Raw genomic sequence first — 20,697 nt, forward strand, 5'->3', positions numbered from 1 at the left:
GTGGATGTAGAATGTGAAGCACTAGAAAAAGGAAATGCAAACCTCCCAACACGAGCAAGTGACAACATTTGAGGAACTCAAATCTCGAGATTGACATGACCCATGGACATCTCCAAGAATCTCACATTACCACTATACAAAGAACTAATCGACTTGGTCAAGCATTACATGGACATGGCACACGATCATACCAAGATATGAACAAGATTGAATCCGAATTCTATTAGCACCACAATCACCTTAAGCGCACCTCAACATTGGTATAAAAAGAAGTGTGTGGCGGTAACAAGGTGCTTTGACGTGCATAAACGCTTAATAGCTTTGATGGGATGATAACGAAATACTTATAATAGGTACATAGGTGTAAACAAATACACACAGGCGATTATCTCAGGCAGCCTCCCAATTAAAGGTTTATTTTTTCTTCTATTAAGGAAAACTTATGTGTCTGTTAAACCTATCCGTGTATGACCAATTAAAGTCAGATGCAGAGTCACTAATATTAATTCTCTTTACATTCATCCGCCTCGTTTCAGGAGCAGAGAACCTCATCATATTCGCCGTCGTCTCCTCGTTGACTGTTCCTCTATGGGTGTTTCTGAAGAGCTCCCTCCCTCACGGGTACGCCGTTTTTTCTTTTGTTTGCTATATACCGGCATCCCTAGTAGTAGTTTATGGCTCTATAATCTGCTAGTTTTTTTAAAAAACGAAATTAGGATTAGAAAATGCACAGCTTTATTTTGTTTCCACTTGCGAAGCACAAAGACCCCATTATGTAATGTAATTCTATATGTTTTTGCGTTTGGATATGAACGTATTCATATTATATGTATATATGTATGTATGTATGTATGAATGAATGAATGTATGTGCATTGCTGTCTAAAGTAGGTTCTGCCAGTGTACACCCTTGAGAAGGATGGAAAAATGTATAACTTTACCTTGTTTCCACATACAGATGATATGTATGTATGTATATGCCCAAATTAGGTTCTGTCATAATAAGCTCTTGAAAAAGGAATGGGAAAGGATTAAAAATGCGCATGTATATATATGCATTGATATATGTATATAAGTTTATCTATCAATGTGTATACATACATCTTCACACATGTACGTACATATGTACCATATGTATCTCTGTGGGTACAAACATGGCCAACTTTTATTCTGCTGGTGTAGGCTCTTGAAAGCAAAGGAGAAAGGATGGAAAATTTCCCAGATTCTAGCAGTGAAAGCACTAGCAACGACGATAGTGGCATTAACAGCAATAGCTCAAGGAGGAGGATGACGAAATGCATTGAAAAGAAGACCAAAAGGCGGAAAGGCTCACAATATGGATTTTCTTATGACGTGGGAGCAAAAAGGAGATGTTGTGATACCTATTCAAACGTTAGAGTTGAAAGAAGACAACATAATAAGAAGAATGGCAATATCAAGAAAACCTGTGAAAGGCATAAGGAGAGACCTAGAAGTTCTCTTTCTAGTTGTTGCCATATATTGGCACAGCCTTGTGATGCTTCTGGTCAAGACCAATGCAAAAGGAAAAAGAGAAAGCGTCATATAAAAAATTTACAATCAAGAGAAACTAGTACTGATGAAGAGGTCTCAGTTTCTAGCTTGAATAGCAATTTGCCATCACAAAAAACTAGTAGCGATGATGATGCCTCTAACAATATCATTGATTTTAGAAGTATGGCTTATGTTGTTTTTATAACCTCATGATATTTAAAAAGCGCCATTTCTCTATAGGGTTATTATATCAAACTATGTGTTGGATCCATGATTTTGTTTTTGTGGTTTCATGTAGAGAATGTTCAATCAAGTGAGAATGCAACATGCATCCTCACAAGTGATGTGGAGAATACAAAGTTCAATCAATGCATGCATGAAACTGAGGTTTTGAATCTATCAATGGAGCTTATGACAAAACCAAAGCTAACTGTTGAAGGCATCCTTCAAGATGACGTCAAGTTTGATTTGCCAACACAGACCAGTCACATGCATATGGAGACATCTTCTCCTGTAGGGCTAGAAGCTTTATCACGATCATTTCCTCATAGTGAGTCAACAAAGAATACTTGCGATTCTTTGAATAATATGGAGATGAACCAAGAGGAAATGTTTAATAAAGTAGCCGCACCAATTAGTGGTTCCAAAGCACGTAAGAAGAGAATAGTTCATAAATCACCCTTTCATCATACACTTGGTGCACAAAATGAGAAGGAGAAATGTTCATCTCTTTTAAGAACATCACAACCCCCGTGCTGGGATGAAGATATATTGTGTGATTTGTGTCATCAAGGAACATCTTTGCTCTTGGGTGGGTGGTATTGTGTCTGTTGTGGATCACAAGCTGCAAACTGCCAATGTTCCGAGCCAAATGAACATAGAGATGACACCATCAGTGGGAAGGTTCACAAAATGTGTGCCCTATGGTCTTCCGAGGTAAGAATTTCCTTGATGCACAATTATCAAACAACTTATACCATGGCATTTGTGTAATATCTTATTCTTCTCGATGCAGACATATATAGATAAAAAGGCTTCTATCCAAGGACTCTTGGCCGCAGTCAAGCAGGGAAAATTCTTGGTAGATCTACATCCTTATATTGTTTTTTAATGTTGATCATTTCCTTATACTTTTGCTAACTTGAGCTATTGCAACTACACCAATAAACAGAAATGTGTGAAATGCCAAAAGTATGGAGCCACTATAGTTTGTTGCGTAACCACATGCAGTCAGAGTTTCCATTATTCATGTGCTGATTTTCTGGCCAGTCGGCTTCGATGTGCCATGTGGAAAGAAAAGGAAAAAATGGTTTTGGCATGTGATCAACATCGTCTTGTTGCCAGGTTATCTCCGACAGATAGTGATGCACTGCTGAACCTGAAGAGGCAACTGAAAAGAGTACAAATCGAGTCTGGATCGAGTAAGGTGTTACTGTGGGTTAGTAGGAAGGCAGTATTATGGATTAGTCTGACCCTGTAATATCTTTTTAAAAAAAATAGGATTGTTAAGCCGCTGTATAGTACCTTTATTTTTTTTGGTAAAAACGTTTATGCGGTTTTCTATTGCACTTGGTTTGTAGGTCAGGTATCTCATGGAGGAATTTCATACAGCTTGCACCCTGTTTTTCCGCAGTCTGATGATCTTTATGCAAGAAACAATGATATGTTGATAGAAATTCCGAGTGATAGTGAAGAAGAAGATAAAGTGTGTGAAGAACACATTTTACTGCAGCTGCTTTTTCTTTTTTCATCTAGTAAAGCAAATTTTCTGAAACGTGATTTGTTCTTGCATGTGATCTGTATTTGGAAAAGTTAACAAGAAATAGCTTACAGACAAATGGAGAAGGTGATATCCCATATTGGCCAAAGCAAATGGGTGGTTTTATCCAGATGGATCCTACTGATCCAAGAGTTTCAGGGTAAGTTCTTTTATGATGAAGATGAAAAGAGGTATAGCAGAAGGAAACTCGAAGTTGAAGGATGGAATACACCGTCATATACAGATATTATCAAACTCTATTGCAAAATTCTCTTGAAGTTAAGAATAAGAAACTGGAATGGTGTGTTTATCTACATTGATAGCTACACTGTAACCTTTGACTCATGGAAGCAGGCATGGTGGAACTTTATACTGTATTGGAGAAAATTTGTTATGCACAGACATTTCAAAAGGATGGGAACCTGTGCGTATACCTTGCACAAATGATATAGATTCAGCTCCAGCACCAGACATCAACTACATAAATAAGAGCAGGTTAGTTATATCATAACTAAAGCTGGATGGATGATTTGTTCATCTATCAATGTGTTTTTAAATGTGTATGCATGTGTATGCAACTTGTAAACAGGTGTCGGGCAAATGCCAAAGACTTCTATAAATCTCTCTGTTTGGTGAAAGAGAATATATCACAGCCTTGCAAAGGATGCAATTATCGTGATGCAGATAATCCACAGAAAGAAGTTTCATCACATTTGAAATTGAAGGATTCACAACGTCATACAGATATGAGGGTTGATTGGCAAGGCCAACCTATATATGGCCTAAACCCTTATGACCGATATGGTCGTCTTCAGGTATGAAAAACTGTATTGTTTTGTAGTGTGATTTTCTTCCCAAATCCTGGAGCAATTATTAATCTTTGAGGCCAATATGTAGGTTGGACCTGAAATAGATATTGTTGAGTGCAATGATAGATGTCCATGTGAAGCAGAGTGTCTCAATAAAGAACTTCAAAAGGGGTTGAGATTTCATTTGGAGGTGTATAGGACTGAAAATCAGTCGTGGGCAGTTCGAAGTACAGAACAGATTGCGAGGTAATGAGTTTATAGAAAAGAAACAATGTCCAATTAGTTGCCATAAATATGAGAACTTTTAATCAAATATCCCCTAAGCACTATAGTTATCAAATGATTTTGAGTGATCTATGCGTCACTATATTTGTGCAAAAAATTTGAAGTCACATATCATTAAATTTGCGAATACAAAAAGTGGCAGTTTTGATGGCCAAGTTACCTTAAACCCCATAAAGAATGAATAAAGCTACCAAATTTATTTATATATTCTAAAATTTAAGAAGAGAAGTTTTAACGATTAGTTTTTCTTAAAGGATATAAATATTCATAGACATGCTAGAGGTATTTTTGCAGGGGAAAGTTTGTGATAGAGTATGCTGGTGAAATTGTAACACATGAAAATGCCCATAAACTTCGTGGCGAGTATGATTTGGCAAAACTCAGGTATTTCAGGTTCTTCATTTGTTACTCTGTATCAATCATTCCAGAGAAAACTGTAGAGATTCTAATACCTGGGTGAATTTCTCCAGTTGTTTTGCAAGCAAGAGTCGTAATCTTCTCATGATTGATGGGCACAGAATGTCAAACATAGCACGCTTCATAAGCTGCAGGTTAGGCTCAAACAACGGTGTGAATTTATGTTCTATTTCAATAAAGATGCAGACATCCTAAGGTTCAAGCTCAAGGACCAAGGTTACAGAATTGCTAATGATTCAAGTCCAATATATAGGTCAATTTATATGTAACTGTTGTATCTATATGTAAATGAATAATGGTGCTAATGCTGGCGAAGAACATATTCTTCAGGATAAGTCTGTATTGGAAGTAATTATATTAGAGTTTCACACTTGAGAGAACGGGGTATTTAATGTTACCATTTTCGCTGTATGCTTAATCAATGTGGCGATGTGTGTTTATATGATGATGTGATATTAAGTGGTTAGAGAAAAATATTTCATGTGCGAATTGTTTTGCAGTGCTCAAGGTAACTTGGGGATACACAGGGTTTACACTGAAACGGTTGATCCACGCTTCTATCGAATGGGACTTTATGCAACTCGAGACATTGAGATTGGGGAGCAATTGTTGTGCCGGATTTCTAATCCTCCCGACTGCAGACTGATGGGTATGAACTTCTTCCCAATTAATCAGAAATTGGAAAAACTGATTTATATACTTTGTTATTATCTTATTTACAATGCAATCTAAGTAAGATGAAAGTTTAATTGCATTTTACGCCTCACTGTTTGAATTAAACATTTCTGCTACTTACATGTTTCATGTGAAGTTCTACATTGACCTGATATGTGTGTTTTGCCAAGCTTTTACATTGTAGTGGGCGTTCCTTCCATACATATTAAACAAATGAAGGTAGAGGAACCCTATGCTCGTTTAGCTGATTTATCAGGCGTTCCTGTGCTGAAAAGTATGTGGAAGAAATAGGGAGGTCACGCCTGAGTGTTGAACTCAATGTAGTTCATAAATGTTAAATGTAAATTTTAATAATTGTAATCTCCAGGAAATCAGCATTTTCCCTTTGAAAATCTCATCTACAAGTATCTTTAAATGATACATCTAATCTAACCTTGTGTATATCTACGAAGTTTATGAGATTAATCATCAATCTTGGTACACATATATCGTGCAAGAACTAGGAAACTGCTTAAGCTATGATCTTTTATTTGCTCCAGGTGTATGCTTCCCCCCTGCATCAAGGCAATCAGATGAACTGATGTATGTTGCAGAATGAATACAAGGTGACACTTGGTTCTACTTGTTTTGCTTAAATATCTATGTAGCATGTATTTATTCTAGCCAGATGTGTTATAACCTGTAAATCTCAACAATCTTTAAATGTTTAGATGTGATGATAAATCAAAAACATTAACTAATGCACTTAATGTACAAATGTGGCAAAATCGTTCAATGTGTACATGATTAGATTGACAACTCTTTGGTGAGCTTTCATGGCGAGTCTTTTTTTTTTTTCTTGAGAGCATATTTTTGTGTTCATAATAACCAGTAAGTTTATGTAGATGAAATGCCTACTGTTAGCCCTTCACGAGGACTTGTCACATTCCTTTCTTTGGACGTAATGCTTTTTGTAATGATTAGAGGGACAAATCTTTGGTGAGTTCTCACGGTTTTCTTTTCTCGAGAGCATTTTTTTGTGTTTGCAATAACCAGGAAGTTTACCATAGATGAAATGCCCACTGTTAGCCATTCATGATAAGGGCTTCTCACATTGCTTTGTTTGCACATAATGTTTTTTTCATAATTTCTTCAATGGTAGTTATATTCTAAGTTTACAAAAGATTAGTTAGTGCTCCTTCATGTGTGTGCACACACATGCATTCTCAACCTTTGGAAGGTTGCACCTATATAAAAGCTAACCTCCCCCCAACCTCCCCCAAAAATAAAGGCATCGTTCACCCCATGAATTGATTAATGCTTGCTTAATTCCTCTTTTTCTCTTGTCTAATCTTAGGGTTAAACATGTGAACATTTGTTTTTCCTTGTTTTCATACACCCACATTTTTGTATTCATTCCCTCCTAATGCACAAGTCACCATTCTCATGCTACAACTTTCATATATGTATGTCACATGGATACCATGTTTTCTGATTTTTAGTTCATAATTTCAAGGAGATAATCCAAAAAGTTTGACTGAACCCCACCTCTCAACTAAATATTAGCCGAGTTTTATTAAGATAATTCTCTAGAATTCTCATCAGAATACACACATAAAATATTAAATCATATGATGCATGTATATTGTAAATATATAAGGAGGTGCACATCTCATCAATCTACGAATACTTGTATGAAAGATGCTTTAAAGAAAATTGACTTTGCAAAATTGGATAGTGTGATGTCCATCTAGAATGTGTAGGGTTTTATTGCATGCATAAAATTGCCACCTTCTCAAGAAGCGTGTATGGCCAAAGAATGAGAGGTACATGTCTTTGAGTGCAAAAAGTTAGAATTACAATACATATTGGCACATCAAAAGAAGTTCCAAGCAAGTGCCATATGATGTTTGGACCTTCTTATATGCCTAATTCGCAAAACGTAACAAGGAAACATGAATTTCTTATATTTTTGCATCCCAAAGGTTTTGTAACACATCAAAATGAATTTCACTCGTGCACTTATAGACAAAGTCAACAAGATCACATTGGTCTAGTTCCCTCATAGCCAATGGAAGGGTGAGGTACATCCACTCAGATAGTATGGGGAGGTCAAGTGATTGCGGCTATGTTGATCCGCTTGTTATCTTTTCTGGTTGGAACTATTCACACATGCAAAAAGCTTCGGAGCTTAAAATTCTTGGTTGAATTAAAGTTCAATATGCCAAGTTAGGATGATTTATTATTGCCAACCATGTTAACAACCCAAACAAACAGGTGTTCCACCCCAAAATTTCAATATCTAGAGCTTTTCTACGATCTCATGCAGGATGGTCTTGATTGGGTTGAAGTCCTATGCGCCACATGTTTTTTTTGTCCACTTGATTTATATTTCCCAACCTTTCGCAATCAAGATAAGCAAATTTTAGTCCCATGTTTGCAATATCTGACACCTTTTTGCCTCATCAACATGAACTTGTATACGAGCAAATCAAGTAATTACCTACACCACCTCCAGTAATTGCCTTGGACATATCAATGGGACATTAATATGGATTTCCATCTGTGCATTGCATTTAGCAATTTTCAGCATCCAACCCTTCTTAAGCAAATCAACATGAACTAGTAACTATGAAGAACTAGATAAAGCAAGAGCTTGCCTTTCCCTTTTATGCATATGATACTTTCATCCCCCATAAGCAATGCTTTCCTAGGAACCCAAATAGTTGCCCACCCTCACTTTCCTTGTGGAGAATCCCAATCTTCTTTGCTGAACATGATTTCCACACAAGAGTATGAACCATGCCATATCAACATATATCGCCCAATCCAATGCTTTTGAGCTACTTGAGCATAAGATTCCATGGAATCGAACAACATGTGCTCTCATCTATGTGTCTCCATCAAGCATGCATAACGGTGAAAAAGACTATGGAGACGGGGAGCTGTTTCTAAAACCCAAGCCAAGCCAACCCTTGGTAGGGTTAGCAAATAACATCATAGGCGCGTTTAGATTATGTATATCATATATGTATGCATTGTATTGTATTGTATTGTATTGTATTGTATTGTAAGCACAGACCGAAGAAAGGGTTGGGGGAAGAAGGATGTGGGCCGTTGGATGGATAAGATCGGACGTCAAGGATAACACGTCAGCTCAGTGTATAAAGCCCCCCTCCCCCCCCCCCCCCCCCTTAGCAGATTCCCTCCCTCTCTCCCCCAACCCCCCCAACAAAAAAAAACTCCTCACTTTCCTTCTTTTTTCTCCATTCGAAGCTTCTGCCTGTCTGTCTGTCTCTCTCAAGCTACCATCATCGTAGTCTCTCAGAAACCCTAATTTCTTCCTCTCTTGCTTCCTTCCTTATTTTCTTCTTCTTCCTCTTTAAGCATGTCTGATTCTGAGCACACCTTCGAGCATAAGGCCGATGCTGGTGCTTCCAAGACCATCCCTCAGCAGGCTGGTACCATCCGCAAGAACGGTTATATCGTCATCAAGAACCGTCCTTGCAAGGTATACGTTTCTGGATGTTGCTTTTGCTTGTCTCTGCAAGGTAAGTCTCTGGCTATGGCCATATTTATTTTTCTTTGCTTGCTTAATTCACTGAAAAATATTCCTTCTTTCATCAAGCATCATCCTTGCAAGGTAAGTTTCCGTATACATCTTTATTTTTCTTTGGCCAGGCTTGCTTATCTCACTGTGAGAGATGTATTCCATCCTCACTAAGAATATTCCTTGCAAAGAAAAGGAAATTTCTTTTTGTTATTATTATTTATGCGTGTTTCACACAGCAAGGAGGTTTCTGTCATCAAGAGCTGTTCTTTCAAATTAAGTTTTTAACTCTGCCTATTCTTTTATCTTTGCTAGGATATCATGGTTTTGGTTAGCAAGGAATACCATGGATAAAGTTTCTTACAAATCTAGATCAAATAAACAGGTGTCATGAACAAGGTGACGTGTGATCTGCTTGAAATATCAAGGTGCTGTTTATGATATGCCGGAAACACTAAGATGAAAAATGCACTTTTGAGGAGAAGTATGCCTTAATAAGAAACCATAAACAATCCTGCCTGTGAAGCTATATGAGAGGAATCTTGGTATGAGGAGAAATACCATGAATAATGTTTCGTGAAAAACCAATGATAATTTCTCGGATGCCTCCTTAACTGCGATGGAACATAATCTGCTACATTGGGTGGAATAACTGTTTAGTTTCTCATGAAGCCAGAAGAGATGCATTCTTGTAAGATAAAGTATGCTTGATTTACTGAAAATGAATGGTAATTATTCTTTTATTGTGGACTATCTTTAATATCGTTTTTTATTAAGCTAAATGAGAACCAGGAGAAGAATGAAGCATGGATGCTTTGTTATAAGAAAAACAGTGAGTGAACTGCAAGCAATTCTGAACGCTACAACACAGACATGGAGCTCCATGATGTGCAAAATATTGTCTCTTTATTGCCTTGTTCTCTTTATTCTGCCCTCTCTACTTGAATATGCTGCCTGTTTTGACTCACTGAAGAATTGTGTATGGATCAGTAGTGAGTGGTGGTTAATAGAATTGCAATCATTTGAAAGGGCTCAGTAATTATGCCTGAAATCTGCTGCATGCTCTTTGTTGGAGATGCTTGTCTTTTTCCTAGGGCTATCAGCAAACATGTTTGCATTTGTTTAATCATATGTCGAGAACTTTGTGTGCCATTGACTTGCTCTGATAAATGGTATTTGTATATGGGAGCTTCGTAATCAGGATTCAGAACTAGATGCTTTTGAAGTGTTTAATTTAATTGGTATCTAGTAACATATTTAAATCAAAGGTACAGATGCCTCCAGATCAGAGATCTAACCTGCAAAAGTTGGTATACATGTAAAACAAATCCACATTAATGTTTATTACCTGACAGGGAGATTTTAATTTACTGTAGCATTTGTACTTATTTCGTTTCTTACATGGTAGTATGTCAGCTTTATACGTCTGGATATGGACGGTTTTTTGTGTTGATTATCCTCATATAAGTTTTCCTTGGTTTATTCTAGGTGGTAGAGGTGTCTACCTCTAAAACTGGGAAGCATGGACATGCTAAGTGCCACTTTGTTGCAATTGACATTTTCAATGGGAAGAAGCTTGAAGATATTGTGCCCTCCTCACACAATTGTGATGTATGATGATCTCATTTTAAAATCCCTGCAATACTATGTTTTTGACTATGCACAATTTGGTTAATTTTTATCATCTGAATCGTCAGGTTCCAGAGGTCACGCGTGTGGATTATCAGCTAATTGACATCTCCGAGGATGGATTTGTAAGCATTAAATAAATGTCATGTGAAATGTCTAAATATGGTTGGTACAGGCAATAGTTATTTATGAACAAGCTTATGTTTTATAGGTTAGTCTTCTTATGGAGAATGGTGGCACCAAGGATGATCTCAGACTTCCATCAGATGACCAGCTTTTATCCCAGGTAAGCCATTTCTGTGGCCATGCAACTTTTTGAACCATTCAGAGTTTCATTTGACAATATTGGAACCTGGCTGAATTATTCGCATATATTTTTGTGGCAGATTAAAGATGGTTTTGCTGAAGGAAAAGACTTGGTTGTGACTGTAATGTCTGCAATGGGGGAAGAGCAGATTTGTGCACTGAAGGATATTGGTCCCAAGTAAAACCATCATTTTTCATTAAGGCTCCATCTCAAGCTCTATACAGTTTGTGAAACTATTTGGTTTTTATATGTCTTCTATTACAATGAGAACTTCTAGATGCTTGTTAATCTAAAACACTTGATGAATATTTAAGGAGAGATGTATCTAAGGTGGTTACTATTTGCATGTGTAGTCCGGAAAAGTTCTTATGGATGGGCTCTTTGCATGCCCATCAGTACGGACATAGCAGTAGAATGTCCATGGATGATGGTGTCCTCTATGGACATATTTTATTGCTACTGTCAAATTCGGTGGATGATGGTTTTGGAAATATCTTATGTTTTAAGCTTAAATTATGGCGTTTCAGCTGTTGCTTTAATGTAAGGTTATCTATTGTACAGAGGAACCTTCACTCTTTTCTTGCATTGAATGGGTTTAAATTGAACATCTCTCCTTATCTCCGCCATACATAGGAACCAAAGTACATTGCTGAAAAGGGGATTTGTAAGTCCGGAAATTCAGCAGGCTATGTGAAAAGATACAAATTGCAATGATAATGAAAATGAGAAGTCATTATATAACATCAGAAAATTAGAGCTGTTTTGTAGGTCATTATATATATTTGACATATGGGGCCAGTGTAAACCCATGTGTTTCAACTTGACATGAAAAATTGTATGATCACGTCACGTTAATTGGTGACTTTTGGGGACTTATCATTGAATACGATGTAGCATCATCTCTGCAAATCTGGTTCTTTGCATGCTTCTATTTCTCCATATGTTTGATAATGCATACAAGATGTATTAACTGATGTAGTTCACCTTGCTGTTAAGCTGGAAGAATCCAATCAGTCTTTGGAGAAAATGTGGTAGCTTTGTAGGAAGTTTGTAGAATATGCAATTAGCATTCATGTAGAACTCAGGAATGTATCCATCTGTTTTAGATATTGCCTTAATTATTTTGCATTCCACATAAGTTGGCCTTCATGTAATTGGTGTTTAATTATAACTTTGTGCTATAGACAGAATGCTACATATGATAAGTAATGTCTCTGGTGTTTATTTGTGGGTTCACTTTGTACAAATGGTTCATTTATGATCTTACATACGGAAATGATACTCCCTTGTTTTTGTACTGAATTTGAGCCTGAATGATATTCCATGTTTAATGCAATACATGATAAATTTTTGAATGAGTATATATGTATAGTTAGGCAATAATTGTAACCATGATGATGGGTGCCAACTTTCTTATTGATGCTCACTATGCCAAAAAAGTGTTAAGAGAGCCTTTAAGTGTATGTGGCATACCTTTGGTTGCTGGAGGGAAACCCATCATTATTTACGAGAACATGACTCTTAAGAAATTGAGAATGTGGCTTAGAAGGAAATTGTTTTTTGAGTTATGTTAACATGCATAATACATTGTGAAGGTCAATTGAGTTTGAGTTGAATTATGACACAATATTAATAATACTACCATGCAAGTAAAATTGTAGAAGCATATTAGTAGTAGTCTATCACATATGTTTGCATATTGAGAGAATAACTGCCAAATTTGAATGTTATAGTTGGTAAGCAATAGCTTTACTGGTCCATCACATTGAGAAGAATATTATAAAGCAAAAACTTATGAATCTACACATGATGACATGCATGTCCATCTTCAGAGGGATTGAAAGTAATGGGGAGTAAAAGGTTTGGTGCTCAAATCTACATATTGAACATGAACAAAGGGCAGTAAAAATCTATTGCAGCACCCGGAGAGTGACAAATAATGTGGGGCCATACATCTCAATCAAAATAATATGTCAAACGTCTCGACATATAGGGAGGTTTTTGGCATATGCCTACTAATGTCTCAATTATGTGCTCAAACTTGCTTGCCTCGTTTTTGACCGATCCCTGACCAGGGGTATTTGGAGAGATAGTCAAATCTCTCTCTCTCTCTCTCTCTCTCTCTCTCTCTCTCGTATGGTGTCTTCCCGCAGAAATTAGACTCGAAGGTTAAGAACGAAGCCATGGCTTGGCAAAGGCTTCTCACAAATTCATCGCTTGTTTTGGCTGCAGTATCCGTAATCCAACCAAGCTCCATCCTCCATCTTGAGGCGGCAAGAAACGCAGGTTCACACAAAACACGTGTCTCTTTCTTGAAGAGGAAATTACAGAAAAAACACGCATATTCGAATAGTCCATGCTTTGAAATTTTTACTTTTGGAGAGAACGCATACATATACACCTCATGATTTGAAAACAGGACATGGCTCTTAAATGCTAGATTGAGGAGAGCTAATATTCTGAACAAGAAATTCTCACCCCTTTAATTAATTATAAGATAAAGAAATATTTTTGCTAGATAAATGTACTAAAATGATGAAATCCGTTAATTTAAGTTTAGATTTTGAAGAATATTAAATGTTACCATAAGACCAAAGATATTGGTATCTGTTATCCTTGTATTGAAATACAAGTTTTTTGCTAGGGAAAGGTGGAATGACGAATTCTTCGATTTAACCTTTGCATTTTTTAAGAGCAGTTATTGTCATCATAGGATCAGTTTGTAAAAGGCAATGCTAGGTTGATGGGCTAAGATTGTGGATTAAAATGTGTTATCCATTTAGATGGTGAATCCTTTAAATTAAGCTTGTGTTTAGAGCAAGGAGAGACATTATGTGCTAAGCATATCCCACAATTAGAATGTGCTATCCATTTAATATATTGCAAGTGTTCAAATGGAGAATCCTTTAATTTAAGCTGGTATTTAGTACAATAATAATACATTGCACTCAAAGGATAATGAGGTGCATGCCTGTTTTTCTGCAAATGTATAGATGAGTGCATTTCTAGAAACCAATTAGAGCGAAAACAATCAGTAGAAAAAAAACTTAGCAATAACCTATCACGTCTTTCAAAAAAAAAGATTCTCTCTGAAGGTTCATGCTAATAAATTTCATAATCTGGCAATAGCTATTAGCATGCTCACATTATAGCCATACAGTTCTCTAGATGAGTTTACAAAATGGCTTCTGCTGAACTTTACATATGTCAAAGTAGATGTAGAGGACCTGGAGCATGTCAGGAAGAAGGGTTTAGGGGTTTAGGACCTGTTTTAATCCTCCCGAGTCCCAAATAAGGGATCCTTACTATTCTTCTTTAGCACTAGCATGACTACCTCAGCCCACCACCCTATTAATCTTATCTATGTAGCCATGAAATATTTAGACACTAACCTATTAAGGAAGAGTAACCATTTCTATATGAGCTAGTAAACCAGTCATACAGAAAGATTCTTTGACTATCGATCATCACGTGAGCACCGCATGAGTCATTGCTCAGTAACAAGAACTAACCTTGTCTATTTAGCCATGGAAGATTTAGACACGAACCTATTAAGGAGAAGTAACCATTTCTATATGATCTAGTAAACGAGCCATATAGAAACTTTCTTTAACTGTTTATCATCACATGAGAACCGCATAAGTCGTTACTCAGTAACAAGAACTTACCAATGTTATTGGCCTTTGCATCTTGAAGATACTTGATGAAGATTTTTCTTCACATGAACACCATTCCTGCTTCCGTGTACTACGCTCATTTAGATTGTTTCCCATGAATTCGCCCCTAGATTGTCTTGCACCCCGTTGCTTTCTTTAGTCAAGGTAGTTTTGTATGGTTTGTTTTCCCTTCATGTAAGTGTTCCGTTTTTTGCCTGATTGGTTCTTGGGTCAGTCATAGATAATAAACTGCATTTGTGAATGGCTTGTAACTTTGTGATCTGATGTCACGATATCATTATGTTTTGTGATGTTTTCTAGAGGCTAGTATCATATTTCTTTCCATTTCTTGCTCATTGATTTTATTCCTGCTTGTGAGGTTCAATCCCTAGATTGTCTTGCACCCCGTTGCTTTCTTTAGTCAAGGTAGTTTTGTATGGTTTGTTTTCCCTTCATGTAAGTGTTCCGTTTTTTGCCTGATTGGTTCTTGGTTCAGTCATAGATAATAAACTGCATTTGTGAATAGCTTATAACTTTGTGATCTGATGTCATGATATCATTATGTTTTGTGATGTTTTCTAGAGGCTAGTATCATATTTCTTTCCATTTCTTGCTCATTGATTTTATTCCTGCTTGTGAGGTTCAATCATTTGCCCTGGTAACTAAATTGACCATAAAATGACAGAGAAGGTGAAGGAGCCATTCACAGGCATTGACTTTGATCGGAAAAGGGAGATAGCACAACCAGAAACATGTGGAGAATATCACTTGCTTGGTACAGCTGTTCGCTGTATGCTTGGACAGGTTCTCTACAGAATCCTTAGATAATTCTATGTACAATATGCTATCCTATATTGTTTCCTTTCTTTAATAAACAGTTTTGCTTTGTTTGTTATGCTTTATTGATTTCGATAGTCTGGAGTTCAAATGCTTCACCATGTATGTTTTGTTTTATATAATTCGTTACAGCATGTATTTAATTTGATATGTTGGCTTCACAAGTGCCTTTAGGTTTATAATGTAGGCATGCTGAATCTTTACGTCTCATGGCATGCTAGAAATGAAACTGATGTAGCTTTTACATTTTCAATGATTAAATACCAGTGCAAGTTTGCAAAGGCACGGGCATATGCTGTTGGCTTGTATGTTGAAGATGCATATGAGGTAAGTCTGTATAGATTGTTAAAAAGTACCAAGAATTAGTCTAAGAAATAGTCAACAATATTTAAATCATCATGAGGGAAGGGTATGTTAGCATGTTTATAGGAATGTCTACGTATTTATATGTAAAATGCACATACATGCCGATCAAACTTTGACAATCCTCCATCTGCCATTATTATTGCAAACCAAACTCTTGCAAGACAGTTCTTATGTTATTATAGAGAGGATAAGTAACTATGACTTTTGGAATTAAGAAATATGGAGACAGGCAGGAGTACTGGAAGGCAGGTGGAGGAGAATGGCAGGGAGAAGAAGTATGCAGGGACAGATCTGGCTAACAAATAATTATCTGATTTCTTGATTGCATCTTTCACATTCCATGGAGAGATGCAACTTGTAAGGAGCTTATGAGTCTCAGAATGACATGAGAGATAGCTATCAGGCTGGAGTTTGAGAACTTAAATCTTTAGAATCAGAGTCCTTGTATGATTTACAAATTTTGATTGTCATGCTACAAAATATCATATGTAAATTTTATTATTATTGTATCAGTCGTACAGTGTCCCAACTCAAACTATGTTCATATTAGGAACTTCGGGATGCTGATGAAGATAAAATATTTCAAGCTTTGGTTGAAGTTCGCACACCCCGAAGTCTTCTTCTAGTAATGGATCAAGATGTTGCAGGCCATCACATTGCAAAGGTCACAGTTCTCAACCTCTTTTGTGTCACATTTGTGTGAAACCTTCTAAATTCCAAATATATATACATGGTAGATGCAAGTGGCATTTTGCACTATATACTGAAGGTTATTTCATTGTAAAAAGAAACACTGAATGTTTTTTCATGGTGCTATATACGAGCAGGCATTCAAATGATCTTTTGTATATTAGAATCTAGTTCTGGCATTTTGTAAGCTTGTTGGTTATTCTTGCTTCATATATTATTTAATTGAAGTTTTGATGACGTAACCTTTTCTTATGTAGCATATATATAGCTTGTGTCTTTCTGAGATTTTACGATCTAAACTTAGCAGGGTTTTGATCGCTCTTTGCTGCAACGTGTACGAAAGGCTCAAGGTGGGAAAGCTGGAGCTGGCAAGGATGCAGTAAGAAAATTATAATGTTTTCATTTTCTTTATTTCTACTTTGGCCTAAGATGAAGATTTTCTGACAAGAATTTGTCAGTTTGTAAAAGATGCTTTTTTCCAATATTGCCATGGATTTCAGTGTATTGGATTCTTTCTTTATGATCCTGGTTTCTTGAGATAGAACATCTGGATATTTTTTCAAAATAAATTGGAGAGTTAAATTGCTTTGCCATCTGTCCTCTATCTTCAAATATCATATTGTAGGCGTTTTAGATTTATATTTCTTTATCTGTGTATAGACCGAGGATTGTATGATTGATAGTACCCATAGCAGAGTAGGGTTGGATGCAAAGTTATCAATCATGGCTTAGGTTCTAAAGTCTTAGAAATTTGAAATGAGTATGCAACATGATGCGCAATTCATCAGAAAGACAGTAGTTAGGATGTTTTGGACTACTGCAGCTAAGGTTGTAACATTGTTTCTGGAAACATATCAATATAGGCTTTTGGATGAAGGGTAGACATTGATCCAGTAATTAGTGTTTTATCAAGCCTTCTTGTATGAGCTATTCTGAAGACTGTTGTATCTGCAATTTGGTTTGTTATATTTCACTTGTTTTGTAAATGAAATTTCACGGACAAAAATAAATTAATTTACAGCGCTGAAATTAACCTGAATTTATATACAGTTGAAAGACTTCACTCGGTGCTTCAATCAGAAGAAAATGTTACGTAAGGGATCAGAAGTTTGCCTGGTAAGCAGTTTCATTCGAATTGTGATTGGTTTTTGTAAATAAAACAACCTCAAAATTTTATATGATGATTTTTGTTTTCAGGTGTGGAGACCTGATGATACTCTGGTCGTGACAATTGATTCCTGGTAGGCTCAATCTTCTGTTCACTCTAGTCATTATAGGGTTGCAACATGCATGTTGGTGGCTTCAAGTTTAGGTGAATGGAAATCAATTACGTTATGACTGAATTGGTTCTCATGGTATGGATTTTTCAAAAATGTAGGAGCATAGGCCTAAGCTTCCAGTAGAAAGCTGTGCCAATGTCTTGCATGGTGTGTGACAAGTGAGTGTCTCATAAACGTTGAGATACCAAATCCTTTTCGAGATGCCACTTCATTAGAGACTATTCCAGTTGTTTATACCTCCCTTATGTCTTTGTTGCTTTCTCTAATTTTAATACACTTGAGGTTTGTTGTACAGAAGCTGCTCTGTTTCAATACACAATTTGGCTCAGTAAACCATCCTTGACCATGACCATTTAGGCGTAATGAATTATAATATACAAAAATATATTAGTAAATCATTCAAGCACATTCCTAGCATGTTACCTCATTTGCTTTGTCAGAGGCTTCATCTGGGTTTAAATCGAACAAACCATTCAGATAGGCTTTTAGGCTTGGTGAATGGTTCATTTGTGATTTCTACCTAAATAGAAATAATTAAAAACCGTTTTAAGTCCAAAAGTGCGGATTTTTCCGTAATCAAGGAGTTATGAGTGAAGGACATGAGCTTTATAGCTACCTCTTAACATTGATCTAAAAAACTATTTGATCTATAAAAGATCAGTTTTTTTCTTTACAGCCCCATTTTGGATAGAGAGCTTAAACCCTCATGGTTAAAAAAATGGCGGAGTTCCTTTATACCACAATTTGCATTGTTACTCTTGCCGAACATGTAGAGTGAGACTATCTTTATTCACGAAAAAGCTATCATTGGCTAATCCTTGTAGAAGCTTTTTTTGAATGCACAAGCAAGCAAGCTGAGCAAACTAGAAAAATCAGAAGTAACAAGAATAATGATAGATCATTCAAATAGCGACTATATAGTTGCAACAAGGATCACGCCCGATATTCATTCAACCGAACCATTCAGCCCTCTCATTCATTCCTGTACTTTATACTATCAACTGTTTATGGTGTTCTCTATTAATCTACTTCATCCTTTCAATGTTATCATTGCAGCGTATGTGCCGAGATTCAATCTCCCATACTCTGTCAAGCTATCTTTGACATGTACTTGGGTCCAAATTCAATTTTCCGGAAGTACCGTAATATGTCCTTTACTTTCTACAAGGATTCTGATGTGAGTATATGATCATAGAGATGGGTTCCTTTTGAACAAAGAGCATGCCGGGTTGTAATAAGTCTGACTCTTTCCCAGTATATACATTAGAATCTTATTATTTAGTAATGTGCCATTGTAAATGGAAGATTTAATTTTCTTTGTTCTTTTTATGGCTAGATAGTGTTGCGATTGCACAAGTAATCCTTGGTGTAAAGATTTGGGTTTGTGAGAAAAGCAAAAGTTTTAAAAACTTTGTTCAAATTAGTGATTATACCAATTGTAAGGATTGATGCATCTAATTAGTTTATTAACTAATTGATCTGTGGATTGAATGCTTCATGTATACCTTTATCAGTCTGTTTGGATTGAACCATTCATATGTACTTTCTGTAAGCTCAGCATTTAACCAAACCTCATGGCTTTAACTTTTGTGAATAAATAAGGCCAGCCTTTCGTGATCTGATGATTATCATACGAGTCTAATAAATGTCTCATTTCTATCTAAAACTCTATCAATTTCAAGAAAATTTACTTTCTTTTAATGTTTTCAGTAGAAAAATAATAAAGATAAATATGTGGCCAATTCATCTACTGTCTTCAAAGACAATATTATTACTGTTTTTTCTCCAAGTCATCTTGTAAATGGAAGTAAAATGATCTCTCTCTCATAATGTTTAGAGAGGCATGAGGTGTTTACACACATCTCATAATGTCATGTAACAATGGGACTAACATGTATATAAATATTGCTCGTGTTAGTCCCATTGTTACATGACATTATGAGATGTGTGTAAACACCTCATGACTAACAATTGGCAACGGTTTCAACGGTTCGGTTCGGTTTTGACAGTCAAAAACCGTGGTTTAAACGGTTTAATGGTTTTTTATTTTTAAAAAAACAAAATTTAAAATTTGTTTTTAAACAATCTTTTTATTTTTAGACCTTATTCTCACATTTTAGGAACATATTAAAAATTAAAATAATGAAATATTAAAAATTATTAAAAATTAAAATTTTGACCTATGTTGAAAACTGAAATTGAACCACGAAACTGCGGTTTTCATAGTTTAACAGTTTGAAAATTGTTTTAATAGTTCGGTTTAACGGTTTTGTGGTTTGGTTCAGTTCAGTTCAAGTTTCAACAATTCTAAACAATTCTAAACTGCGGAATAATAATAATAAATCATTTTATGAAATTAGCTTATTGGATGTATGTTGGACGGGTTTTCACAATCAGCATGATTGTCATGAATTGAAATGTTCATTCCGAGATTTGGGAAGCCCTTTAAGACAATTAAAATCCCGAGCAGGTGATTCTAGTTGATCAAAGAATGTATTTGTAAGAACTTCTCTCGATTTTCCAGTTCGGTTTGGACCCTCTCAAACCGAACTGAACCGAACCATTGCTGATTGTTACTCATGACATTAGTTGATACAAATTTCAAAAACAAGGTTGAGTCAATGTGCTTAAATCTAAAACAAATTGTTAATCATTCATTACCTCATTGAATGATGTAAGGTTATCGAGAACTGTTGTAACTGAATGAACCATTAGACTTAAGTTCAGTTGACTTTCTAAGTTTAATTATATATCTATGTCAATATAAAACTGTAGAGATAAGGAGGGAGTCTGTTAATATAACCTGCAAAGGTTTAATGCCAAAAGGCTTATGTAAACATGAGAACATGGTCTGGGTGGTTTTTTGAGGACATGTTTTGATAAAATTTAAATGCAAACATCTATCATGTACAAAGATGCATGAAATGGAAGTGGTTTAGATTGAGGA

General features: G+C 36.0%; 3 protein-coding genes across 4 annotated transcripts; all 3 read left to right on the top strand.

Moving 5' to 3' along the window:
• Positions 1-450: 450 nt before the first annotated feature.
• Positions 451-6,265, top strand: LOC147870357 (uncharacterized). 2 transcript variants are annotated; one of them, XM_087339205.1, is made up of 14 exons: positions 451-621; positions 1,182-1,692; positions 1,810-2,447; positions 2,527-2,588; positions 2,673-2,932; positions 3,092-3,216; positions 3,324-3,430; positions 3,625-3,765; positions 3,860-4,085; positions 4,168-4,325; positions 4,659-4,748; positions 4,835-4,915; positions 5,282-5,430; positions 5,996-6,265. In XM_087339205.1, the coding sequence occupies exons 1-14, from the start codon at positions 589-591 to the stop codon at positions 6,052-6,054; spliced, it is 2,640 nt and encodes an 879-aa protein (XP_087195331.1). In that variant the 5' UTR covers positions 451-588; the 3' UTR covers positions 6,055-6,265. The 2 variants fall into 2 exon arrangements, with proteins under 2 accessions (XP_087195331.1, XP_087195339.1); XM_087339213.1 differs by having other exon boundaries at positions 452-621; positions 2,527-2,592; positions 2,683-2,932.
• A 2,467-nt stretch (positions 6,266-8,732) lies between these two features.
• LOC147870358 (eukaryotic translation initiation factor 5A-2) lies at positions 8,733-11,265 on the top strand. Its single transcript, XM_087339223.1, has 5 exons — positions 8,733-8,946; positions 10,474-10,596; positions 10,683-10,739; positions 10,826-10,900; positions 11,001-11,265. Exons 1-5 carry the CDS (start codon positions 8,824-8,826, stop codon positions 11,100-11,102), a joined length of 480 nt encoding a protein of 159 aa, XP_087195349.1. The 5' UTR covers positions 8,733-8,823; the 3' UTR covers positions 11,103-11,265.
• Positions 11,266-13,035: 1,770 nt separating this feature from the next.
• On the top strand, positions 13,036-18,158 carry LOC147870359 (uncharacterized). The gene is made up of 8 exons (XM_087339234.1): positions 13,036-13,207; positions 15,263-15,381; positions 15,682-15,741; positions 16,331-16,444; positions 16,778-16,849; positions 17,521-17,586; positions 17,668-17,711; positions 17,849-18,158. The coding sequence occupies exons 1-8, from the start codon at positions 13,105-13,107 to the stop codon at positions 17,871-17,873; spliced, it is 603 nt and encodes a 200-aa protein (XP_087195360.1). The 5' UTR covers positions 13,036-13,104; the 3' UTR covers positions 17,874-18,158.
• The last annotated feature ends 2,539 nt before the right edge of the window (positions 18,159-20,697 follow it).

This window comes from Azolla caroliniana, unplaced genomic scaffold (genome assembly GCF_043228905.1).
Source record: "Azolla caroliniana isolate FFs.n. ecotype wild unplaced genomic scaffold, voAzoCaro1.0.p SCAF_1, whole genome shotgun sequence".
In the NCBI taxonomy this organism is placed as follows: domain Eukaryota; kingdom Viridiplantae; phylum Streptophyta; class Polypodiopsida; order Salviniales; family Salviniaceae; genus Azolla; species Azolla caroliniana.